Below are 12,410 nucleotides of genomic sequence, written 5' to 3' on the forward strand. Positions count from 1 at the left end.
ATTACACAAGTATTTCGCTGTATTCATTTTGTGAACATCTATTTTCAGGGCATTTGGATTCTCAAAAAAATTGGGAGCATTACCTGACAAAAAGCACACAGTATTTTGAAGAAGAATGAGAAATACTGGTCTACCGGCTAATGGATTTTTGAAAGATCCAAATTTTCAGGCCCCGAAGTCCAATTCTTTAAAGCTTCCAATGATTCAAAAATATATCATTACCAACATTTACCAAATGCAGAGCACTGTATTAGTTTGGACTAGGTAATCCTGAAATAGGTTTCAACAGCGATACGTGTTCTTGGTCTCCAATGATAAGAATGCATTACGGTAACGATTTCTTACAAAGATAGCTGTATGTTGGGTAGGTTGGCTGGGGAAGACTTGTTCATGAAATTTTCAGCCCATTTAGAAAATGATGGGAGGTATTCTTCAATTTCTTCCTTTATTTCAGCTTGGTTCATATTTAAGCGATACCTGGGACAAATTAAAGATACACTAAATTCAAAAGACTAAAAAAATGGAAGAAGCAATTGAGTACAAAAGCAAGTATTTCAACTATATAGTTTAATATAATTATAGCTTAATATAGTTAATTAATATAGTTTAATATAATGTAATTTTATGCTTTTCATTTTACAATACAAAAACTACAATACCACCAATGGGCCCTATAGAAATTCTTACTTGTGCATCAATACGTTCATTTAGTATATTACAACATGTTTGTAACATCCATAAAAATTTAGTTGCAAGATGTTTAATAGCCGTCTATTTAGAGTTATGTGCTTTAGAGATAATGGTCAGGACTTTCTGCCTGAAGCTGAGAGAAACAGGTATTCACTGGAGTTTTTCTGAGACGTGGGGAGAAGCATGCAGAACTGTGGCCCAGTGGAAAGAACTTGCGCCTGAGAGTCAGAGAAACCGGGTTCTGATCCCAATTCCGCCATGTGACGGAGAAGCAGCGTGGCTCAGTGGAAAGAGCCCGGGCTTTGGAGTCAGAGGTCATGGGTTCAAATCTCAGCTCTGCCAACTGTCAGCTGTGTGACTTTGGGCAAGTCACTTAACTTCTCTGTGCCTCAGTGACCTCATCTGTAAAATGGGGATTAAAACCGTGAGCCCTCCGCGGGACAACCTGATCATCTTGTAACCTCCCTGGCGCTTAGAACAGTGCTTTGCACATAGTAAGCGCTTAACAAATACCATCATTATTATTATTATTATTATGTGACTGAGTCTTCTAGACTGTGAGCCTGTTGTTGGGTAGGGACCGTCTCCATATGTTGCCGACTTGTTCTTCCCAAGTGCTTAGTCCAGTGCTCTGCACACTGTAAGCGCTCAATAAATACAATTCAATGAATGAATGAAAGTGTATGCTGTAAGGCCCTGGGCAAGTCACTTAACTTCTCTACCTCACTTTCCTCATCTGTAAAGTGGAGATTAAAACTCTGAGCGCTAAATGAGACAATGTTTCCAACTTGATTATCTTGTATCTACCCAGACTTCCCAGACTGAGCCCCCTCCTTCCTCTCCCCCTCAACCCCCTCTCCATCCCCCCGGTCTTACCTCCTTCCCTTCCCCACAGCACCTGTATATACGTATATATGTTTGTACATATTTTTTACTCTATTTATTTTACTTGTACATATCTATTCAATTTATTTTGTCAATATGTTTGGTTTTGTTCTGTCTCCCCCTTCTATACTGTGAGCCCACCGTTGGGTAGGGACTGTCTCTGTATGTTGCCAACTTGTACTTCCCAAGCGCTTAGTACAGTGCTCTGCACACAGTAAGCACTCAATAAACATGATTCATTGACTGATTACCCCAATGCTTAGTACAGTACCTGTGTAACTCAAATACCACAAAAAAAATTGTGAAAAAAAACCATTTAGGAAAATGATCCACATAGAGTGAAACAGGCACTGCAGAAGGGAAAAAACTGGAAGCAGGGAGGCTAGCAAGGAAGCAGATTCAGTAGTGAAGATGGGATATGAAAAGTGCTAGGATCAGTGACCAGTTCATTCAAGCTCGTATTTTATCCCACCATAATGACTGTATCAGCCCCCTTGCTAACTTCCCTGCTCCCGTCTTTCCCCGCTCCAGTCCACACTTCACTCTGCTGCCCAGATCATTTTTCTAAAAAAACCCACAACGTTCAGGCCATCCTCCCCCATTCCTCAAGCACCTCCACTGGTTGCCCATCCACCTCTGCATCAAATAAAGACCCCTTATCATCGGCCTGAAAGCGTTCAATCACTTTGCCCCTTCCTACCCTCACCTCACTACTCTCCTTCTACAACCCAACCCGCACAGTTTGCTCCTCTAATAAAAATAATAATGATGGTATTTGTTAAGCGCTTACTATGTGCAACGCACTGTTCTAAGCACTGGGGAGGTTACAAGGTGATCAGGTTGTCCCACGGGGGGGGGTTCATAGCTTTAATCTCCATTTTACAGATGAGGTAACTGAGGCACAGAGAAGTGAAGTGACTTGCCCAAAGTCACACAGCCTACAGTTGGCGGAGCCGGGATTTGAACCCATGAACTCTGACTCCAAAGCCCGCGTGCTCTTTCCACCGAGCCACACTGCTGCCAACCTTCTCACCATATCTCGCTATCATCTATCTCGCCGCTGATTTCCTGCCTCTGGCCTGGAATACCCTCCTTCTTCATATCTCAGCCCCACCTTCGAACTTATTTTAAGGCACATTATTTCCTCCCGGAGCCCTTCCCTAACTAAGTCCTCCTTTCCTTTTCTTCTACACCCTGAGTCACCTTGACTTTCTCCCTTTATTCATCTCCCCCACCCAGCCCCACAGCACTCATGTATATATCTTTAACTTTATTTCTTTATATTAATGCTTGTCTCCCCTTCTAGACTGTGAGCTCGTTGTGCCTGTTCTACTGTTCTCTCCCCAGCACTTAGTTCAGTGCTCTGCATACAGTAAGTGCTCAATAAATTTGATTGACTGACAGTGTAGTGGCCATTTGGACGGAGTGGGAGGAGCAGATTCTGGAAATATTATGCCAGAAAAACAGACAATTTGGTGATACACTGGAGAAGGGGTCTGAAAGAGAGGGAGGCATCCAGAACAATGCCATGGCTAGAGTCTTGAGAGATAGGAATGATGGTGGCGTGGCAACTCTGACGGGAAAATTAGGTGGAGGAAAGTATTTGAGGGGGAAGGAAAGTTAAAACCCACTGAGCTGAAGCCCCTAAAGAGGCATAAAAAACCCTAGACCAACTCCAAGGATCTGGTAGGAGCCCAAAAAAGCTTCACCTTGAACATGCAAAGAGGCCTACCAAAATAACAAGGAGTCCACTGCTCGCTCCAGTGCCCAGCGGAGGACAGAGAAGCCTCTGGCTCATCCCAAAGGGTCTGCTGGGCCATGAATCAATCAATCAATCGTATTTATTGAGCGCTTACTGTGTGCAGAGCACTGTACTAAGCGCTTGGGAAGTGAAGGAGGGCCAGTTGCCTGGCCGGGTCTGAGGGGTGTATGTGTGGAAGGAGGTGGGGGGCTCTAGCTCTCCCTTGCCAGGCTGGGTGACTGGGCTAGGTGGTAAGAGGAGCCCGGCGGCATCAAAAAGAACCCGCCTCCACGGTATCAATCAATGAATCAGTGGTATTTATTGAGCGCTTACTATGAGCAAAGCTCTTGGGAATGTACGATCCAAGAGACTCAGCAGACGCGGTCCCTGGCCACGATGAGTTTCCATTCTAGAGGGGACTAACAGGCCGAAGACGGTGATGCTCCTCTTCACCTGCCGGGAAACGGAGCCACAAACACCGGCTCCAGAAAACAGCTGCACCAGTGCTGAGGATGTACGGCAATTCCCACTTTATTAGGCAGGTAACGGCTGGGCTGGAAATTCCAGCCCAGTCATACACAATCCTTCCTCGCACAACCGATGCATTCATCAACCGGCACAATTTTTAAATATGTAGGCTGTTTGGGTGACTGCAAAGTACGATCGTCTTTGTCACATCACTACTTCTATTGACAACTTACATTTCCTTCAGGTGCTTGGGTTCCTGGAGAGTCTGGACGACAAATCCTCGAAGCTTCTCTTGGGCAAAACGATCAGTTATTGCTCGCTGGAATATTTCGTGAAGGAGCGTACCGATAAGCATTTGGCGTGACCCTGAATTGCTGCTCTACAGAAGAATCACAAACACGTGTGTTTGAGCTTCAGGTTAACGGGATTGAATCCACATTTTATTACGATTATGTTAATAATCAACTGCTATATCCAAGATGTACTATCATCATACTCAACGGCTTTACTGTTCTAAACATTTGGAAGGTTAGTACAAACTTAGTCCTACACATTAGCACTGTACTGAACATTTGGAAGAAAATAGCAAACAAGATTTAACTGTCATGCCCTCCTGAAACTTACTATACAATGGAGTGGGCAGACAGAAATTATTTTCAAATGTGGGAGCAGGAAGCACCATGGGCTAGTGGAAAGAGCCCAAGCCTGGGAATCAGATGATCTGGGTTTAATCCCAGCTCCCCGATTTCCCTGCTATGTGACCCTCGGGAAACTCACTTAGCTTCTCCATACCTCAGTTTCCTCATCTGTAAAGTGTGGATTCTACATCTGTCCTCACTCTTCAGACGGTGAGCCACATGTGGGACAAAGACTGTGCCCAATCAATCCACCAATGGTATTTATTGGGCGGTTACTATCATCATCAATCGTATTTATTGAGCGCTTACTGTGTGCAGGGCACTGTACTACGCGCTTGGGAAGTACAAATTGGCAACATATAGAGACAGTCCCTACCCAACAGTGGGCTCACAGTCTAAAAGGGGATAAATAATGGCATCTATTAAGCACTTACTATGTATAAAGCACTGTTCTAGGCGCTGGGAAGGTTACAAGGTGATGAGGTTGCCACACAGGGGGCTCAGAGTCTTCATCCCCATTTTACAGATGAGGTAACTGAGGCACAGAGAAGTTAAGTGACTTGCCCAAAGTCACATAGCTGACAATTGGTGGAGCCAGGATTTGAACTCATGACCTCAGACTCCAAAGCCCAGGCTCTTTCTACTGAGCCACGATATGTGCAGAGCATTGTATTAAGCACTTCGGGGAGTAAATACAACAGAATTAGTAGATCTACTCCCTGCCCATGACGAGCTTACAATCCACATTTACTACAGTGCTTGGCACATAGTAAGGACTTATACTACTACAATTATTATTATTAGGAAGGACAAGGATAACCGGAAGTAATTGTAAGAGAAGAAAAACTAACCATTAGAATCTTGTAATATACCAAGAGCAAATAAAATATTTTAAAAACTTCCCCACTCTGCTTTTCTTTCATAATTAAATTCATTCTGGCAACTGTATTACTTTAAAATACTGGTGCGTAGTCTTTGAAGCTCAGAGAGAAAATTAAATATTTAAACACAATCAACCGTATTTATTGAGCGTTTACTGTGTACAGAGCACTGAACTAAATGCTTGGGAGGGTACAAAATAAGAGTTGGTAATAATAATAATAATAATAATAATAATAATGACGGCATTTGTTAAGTGCTTACCATGTGCAAAGCACTGTTCTAAGCACAGGGGGGATGCAAGGTGATCAAGTTGTCCCACATGGGGCTCACAGTCTTAATCCCCATTTTACAGATGAGGTAACTGAGGCTCAGAGAAGTTAAGTGACTTGCCCAAGGTCACACAGCAGACATGTGGCGGATCCGGGATTCAAACCCATGACCTCCGACTCCAAAGCCCGTGCTCTTTCCACTGAGCCACGTTGCTCCTGGCAGGCACATTGGTAGACACACAGCCCAAGCTTACTTTCAAAATATGATTATAGCCAGCAACTTTTCTTCGGCATATGCAACGAAACTTTTTATTTTCCTCATAGCTCCGGTCAAAGAAACCAAAATAAATCCTACCATCAGAAACTTCACATCAGAGAGCACTAGGATTTTCAGCATTCGGTCTACAGTTACCAAGATGCCAGTGAAAAACAAAAATAAATCTATCCTTTGAACTATCATTTTAAATTCAAAGCCTCTCTACTGAGGGTTGAAGTGGATCCACTTGGGCAAGCTATAAAAGTTATATTCAGTCATGCCAGGACTCACCTTAAAGTTTTCACTCAGAACTGCTCTTCGCATACACCGAATACTACTGGCTATGCTCGTACCAGAAAGCAGCAAGTCCGGGTACAAGATCAAATATCCAGAATCTCCATTTATGACCCAGATGCCAGACCTGCACTCTCCTTCCAAATGAATGATGTCACCTGGTTCTACGGAAACAGAGTCCCTGAAAATAAATTCAAATGCGAAAGCTTAATTTTAAAAGGACAAAGAGGCAGCTGAAAGAAAAGCTGCTGAGCATGATTCCAAATTTTCGGGGGACTTGTAATGTCATTAGATGTAAAACACTATCAATCAATCAATCAATCGTATTTACTGAGCGCTTACTATGCGCAGAGCACTGTACTAAGCGCTTGGGAAGTACAAATTGGCAACACATAGAGACAGTCCCTATCCAACAGTGGGCTCACAGTCTAAAAGGGGGAGACAGAGAACAAAACCAAACATACCAACAAAATAAAATAAATCGGATAGAAATGTACAAGCAAAATAAATAAATGAATAAATAAATAGAGTAATAAAGATGTGCAAACGAGACAAAATGCAAGCCTGTTAGGGCAAACCCTTGTCTTATTTTTGCTAATAAATTTTTGCTAAAGTTGCTAAATACTGTTGACTTAGCTTACTATTATTAACTCGACTCCATCTGAACTACAACTTTTACATTCTTAGATCACCCTCAGATTCCGAGATGCACTATGTCCAATCCCCCCGGGGGGTTCACAGTCAAAGTAGGAAGGAGAACAGGTGTAGAATCCCATTTTCCAGAAGACGATACTGAGGCCCAGAGAAGTCGAGTGACTTATCCTAGGACACAAATCAGGCAAGCGGTGGAGCCGGGATTAGAACCCAGGTGCTCCGGCTCCCTAAGCCTGTGCTCTTTCCACCAGCCCCATGCTGTGCAGAATTTTTAGAAGAAAGGCCAAGGTTTTCCCACAATGAATGCTCATATTCCCAAATTAATTACCAATCGTTCCTCAGGATGCACAGTTCTTTATGTTCCAAAGACCGTGAATGTGAAGCTGTGATTGTCAGATGTTTTTCACTGGTCCCACTCTCGGTCTGTATGACTTTCACAGCTACAACCCGGTATCGGTTGTTCACACCTTGCCTGAGAACTAGATCAGGAAAGGAAACTGCTGCCTTCTTCTGAAACCTGTAAAAGAAATGGCATTGTGTTAACACACCCAAAAAATCCTGTAAATCATCCTTCTCCGCAGTTGCTTCTTCTAAGTCCTTGACCATCTGGGAAGGACTTTATTTCCCTTGGGTTTAAAAAAAAAAAAGGCACACATCTTCAGTAAAAACAACACTTTTCCCAGTTCCTATCCAAAAAATTTCAGAGAGCAATGCAATTCGTGTTTCTGTGTCTGTCCATAAGGAAAGCACCTTGTCTCCGTCCCACCTCTACCAAGAAAACCAGTTCCTTATGAGAGTTCCTTAGAGAAGCAGCGTGGCTCAGTGGAAAGAGCCCGGGCTTTGGAGTCAGAGGTTGTGGGTTCAAACCCCAGCTCCGCCAAGTGTCAGCTGTGTGACTTTGGGACAGTCACTTCACTTCTCTGGGCCTCAGTTCCCTCATCTGTAAAATGGGGATTAATAATGATGGCATTTATTAAGCGCTTACTCTGTGCAAAGCACTGTTCTAAGCGCTGGGGAGGTTACAAGGTGATCAGGTTGTCCCACGGGGGGCACAAAGTCTTCACCCCCATTTTACAGATGAGGTAACTGAGGCACGGAGAAGTGAAGTGACTTGCCCAAAGTCACACAGCTGACAAGTGGCGGAGCTGGGATTTGAACCCCTGACCTCTAACTCCAAAGCCCGGGCTCTTTCCACTGAGCCCCGCTGAAGACTGTGAGCCCCCCGTGGGACAACCTGATCACCTTGTAACCTCCCCGGCGCTTAGAACAGTGCTTTGCACATAGTAAGCGCATAATAAATGCCATCACTATCATTATTATTATTATTATTATTATTATTATTATGAACAGGACAGGTGGAAGTCTCTCTTCCCAATTGTTTGAACACTGGGAAAGTTCAGATTCTTTTAAACACTTGTGTCCCTGACTGGGGCAGCGAGGAGCTGCGGTAGAAGAGGTTGTCCCACGTGGGGGTGCACAGTCTTAATCCCCATTTCACAGATGAGGTAACTGAGACACAGAGAAGTCACACAGCTGATAAGTGGCGGAGCCAGGATTAGAACCCACGACCTCTGACTCTCAAGCCCATGCTCTTTCCACTAAGTCACGCTGCTTCTCTACTGAATCAGCCTCCTCGCTGACCTCCCTGCCTCCTGTCTTTTCCCCACTCCAGTCCGCACTTCACCCTGCTACCGGGATCATTTTTCTAAAAAAAGAAAAAAAAAAAAAGGAAAATTCAGTCCACAACTTCCCGTTGCTCAAGAACCTCCAGTGGCTGCCCATCTATCTCCGCATCAAACAGAAATTCCTTACAATTATTATTTTTACATCTGTTAAGTTCTTAAATGTGGCAAGCACTGGGGTAGATAAAAGTGAATCAGGTTGGACATAGTCCCTGTCCCACGTGGGGTTCACAACCCAAATACGAGGGAGAACTGGCATTGAATCCCCATTTCTAGACTGTAAGCCCACTGTTGGGTAGGGACCGTCTCTATATGTTGCCAACTTCTACTTCCCAAGCGCTTAGTACAGTGCTCTGCACACAGTAAGCGCTCAATAAATACGATTGAATGAATGAATGAATGAGAGAAGCAGCGTGGAAAGAGCACAGGCTTGGGAATCAGAGGGCAAGGGTTCAAATCCCGGCTCTGCCGACTGTCAGCTGTGTGACTTCGGGCAAGTCACTTCACTTCTCCGGGCCTCAGTTCCCTCATCTGGAAAATGGGGATGAAGACTGTGAGCCCCCCGTGGGACAACCTGATCACCTTGTAACCTCCCCAGCGCTTAGAACAGTACTCTGTACATAGTAAGCGCTTAATAAATGCCATTCTTATTATTTTACGGTTGGGGAAACCAAGGCCAGAGAAGTTAGGTGACTTGTTCAAGGTCACACACAAGCAACTGGCAGAGACAGGATTAGTGCCCAAGTTCTCTGACTCCCAAACCATACTCCTTCCACTGGGCCATGCTGCTTCTCTTGCCATCAGTTTTAAGGCACGCAATTAACTCTCCCTCTCTTATCTATACTACTGAATAAATGAATGAACAAAAGACTGACTGAATGAACGAATGACTGAATGAATGAATGAACGACTGGATGGACGAACGACTGAATAAATGAATGAATGAACAACTGACTGAATGAATAAGCAACTGACTGAACGAACAACTGACTGAATGAATGAACGAACGACTGACTGAATGAACGAACGACTGACTGAATGAACGAACGACTGACTGACTGAATGAACGAACGACTGACTGAATGAACGAACGACTGACTGAATGAACGAACGACTGACTGAATGAATGAACGACTGACTGAATGAATGAACGAACGACTGAATGAATGAATGAACGAACGACTGAATGAATGAATGAACGAACGACTGAATGAATGAATGAACAAACGACAATGAATGAACAAACGACTGAATGAATGAATGAACGAACGACTGAATGAATGAATGAACGAACGACTGAATGAATGAATGAACGAACGACTGAATGAACGAATGAATGAATGAATGAATGAACAAACGACTGAATGAATGAATGAACGAACGACTGAATGAATGAATGAACAAACGACTGAATGAATGAATGAACAAACGACTGAATGAATGAATGAACAACTGAATGAATGAACTGAATGAGGCCTGGAACGGCCTCCCTCTGCCCCTCCGCCAAGCTAGCTCTCTTCCTCCCTTCAAGGCCCTGCTGAGAGCTCACCTCCTCCAGGAGGCCTTCCCAGACTGCGCCCCTTCCTTCCTCTCCCCCTTGTCCCCCTCTCCATCCCCCCCATCTTACCTCCTTCCCTTCCCCACAGCACCTGTATATATGTATATATGTTTGTACATACTTATTACTCTATTTATTTATTTAACTTGTACATGTCTGTTCTATTTTATTTTGTTAGTATGTTTGGTTTTGTTCTCTGTCTCCCCCTTCTAGACTGTGAGCCCACTGTTGGGTAGGGAGTCTCTATATGCTGCCAACTTGTACTTCCCAAGCGCTTAGTACAGTGCTCTGCACATAGTAAGCGCTCAATAAATATGATTGATGATGATGAACGGATGAACGACTGAACGACTGACTGAATGAATGGAAGAACGACTGAGTGAATGAATGAATGAACGAACGACTGAATGAATGGACAAACGACTAACTGATGGAATGAACGAATGACTGAATGAACCAATGAACGAACGAACGAACGAATGAACAAACGACTGAATGGATGGATGAATGAGTGAACGAACGACTGACTGACTGAACGACTGACTGACTGAATGAATGAACGAATGAATGAACGACTGAATGAATGAACGAACGACTGAATGAATGAACGAACGACTAACTGATGGAATGAATGAATGACTGAATGAACCAATGAATGAACGAACAAATGAATGAACAAATGACTGAATGGATGGATGAATGAACAAACGAACGACTGACTGAATGAATGAACGACTGACTGAATGAATGAATGAACGACTGACTGAATGAATGAATGAACGAATGACTGAATGAATGAACGAACGAACGACTGAACGAATGAACGAACGACTGACGGAATGAACGAATGACTGAATGAACCAATGAACGAACGAATGAATGAATGAACAAACGACTGAATGGATGGATGAACGAACGACTGAACGACTGACTGACTGAATGAATGAACGACTGACTGACTGAATGAATGAACGAACGACTGAATGAATGAATGAACGAACGACTGAATGAACGAATGAACGAACGAACGAATGAATGAACAAACGACTGAATGGATAGATGAATGAATGAACGAACGACTGACTGACTGACTGAACGACTGACTGAATCAATGAACGAATGACTGAATGAATGAATGAACGAACGACTGACTGAATAACTGAATGAATGAACGAACTGAATGAATGAATGAACGACTGAATGAATGAACGAACGAATGAATGAACAAACGACTGAATGGATGGATGAATGAATGAACGAACGACTGACTGACTGAATGAACGACTGACTGAATGAATGAATGAATGACTGAATGAATGAATGAACGAACGACTGACTGACTGAACAACTGAATGAATGAACGAACTGAATGAATGAATGAACGAACGAACTGAATGAATGAATGAACGAACGAACGACTGAATGAATGAACGAACGAACGACTGAATGGATGAATGAACGATCGACTGAAGGGATGAATGAACGAACGACTGAATGGATGAATGAAGGAATGAATGAACGAACGACTGAATAAATGAATGAATGAACGACTGACTGAATGACGAACGACTGAATGGATGAATGAATGAACGACCGAGTGACTGAATGAATGACTCCCAGTCAGACCGGATCCCGCTTTTATCTTTTAAATCTCCCGCGTGGCTCCCGCTCCCTCCTCCCCCCCCGGGGCTGTGCTCACTGCCGGCGGTCCGGGGGCGTCGTCCCCTGCTCCTCCTGCTCCTCCTCCTCCGTGAAGGCCTCCTCCATGAGCAACTCCAGCTCGGCCAGCTCCATCCCGCCGGGAAGCGGTGGGATCACGGGCGCGAGACCCTCCTGCACTCTGCGCATGCGCCCCGGTCAGGCCTCTGAGGATGGGACCTGAGGCCGCGCTCTGCGCATGCGCCCCGGTGGCCGGGACACTGAGAAGGATGGGACTTGAGGCCGCGCTCTGCGCATGCGCCCCCGCCAGGCGGCGCGGGCTCTGAGGATGGGACGTGAGGCCGCGCTCTGCGCATGCGCCCTGGCCAGGCGGCGAGGACCGTGAGAAGGCTAGGACCTCAAGGATGGGCCCGGAGAGGGATGGGACTTGAGGCCGCGCTCTGCGCATGCGCCTGGCTCTAAGATGGAACGAGAGGCCGCGCTCTGCGCATGCGCCGAGGGCCCGGAGAAAGACGGGAAGAGAGGCCCTTCCTCTCCCCCCTCCCATCTCACCTCCTTCCCTTCCCCACAGCACCTGTATATATGCCTGTACATATTTGTTACTCTATTTATTTTACTTGTACATATCTATTCTATTTTGTTAGTATGTTTGGGTTTGTTCTCTGTCTCCCCTTTTTAGACTGTGAGCCCACTGTTGGGTAGGGACTGTCTCTATATGTTGCCATCTTGTACTT

General features: G+C 44.6%; 1 protein-coding gene across 2 annotated transcripts in view; it reads right to left on the reverse strand.

Moving 5' to 3' along the window:
- Positions 1-11,850, reverse strand: part of DNA2 (DNA replication helicase/nuclease 2) — a 60,523-nt gene extending 48,673 nt beyond the window's left edge. Inside the window, exons 1-5 of one of the 2 annotated variants that reach the window (XM_038744216.1) lie at positions 11,717-11,850; positions 7,106-7,294; positions 6,121-6,304; positions 4,018-4,163; positions 346-477 (exon numbers count right to left, since the gene is read on the reverse strand). In XM_038744216.1, coding sequence (XP_038600144.1) covers positions 346-477; positions 4,018-4,163; positions 6,121-6,304; positions 7,106-7,294; positions 11,717-11,811 — 746 coding nt within the window. In that variant the 5' untranslated portion in view covers positions 11,812-11,850. Of the gene's footprint in view, positions 1-345; positions 478-4,017; positions 4,164-6,120; positions 6,305-7,105; positions 7,295-11,716 lie in introns of those variants that run through there. The other variant, XM_038744215.1, reaches the window with a different exon arrangement.
- Positions 11,851-12,410: the final 560 nt, after the last annotated feature.

This window comes from Tachyglossus aculeatus, chromosome 3 (assembly GCF_015852505.1).
Source record: "Tachyglossus aculeatus isolate mTacAcu1 chromosome 3, mTacAcu1.pri, whole genome shotgun sequence".
NCBI lineage: Eukaryota > Metazoa > Chordata > Mammalia > Monotremata > Tachyglossidae > Tachyglossus > Tachyglossus aculeatus.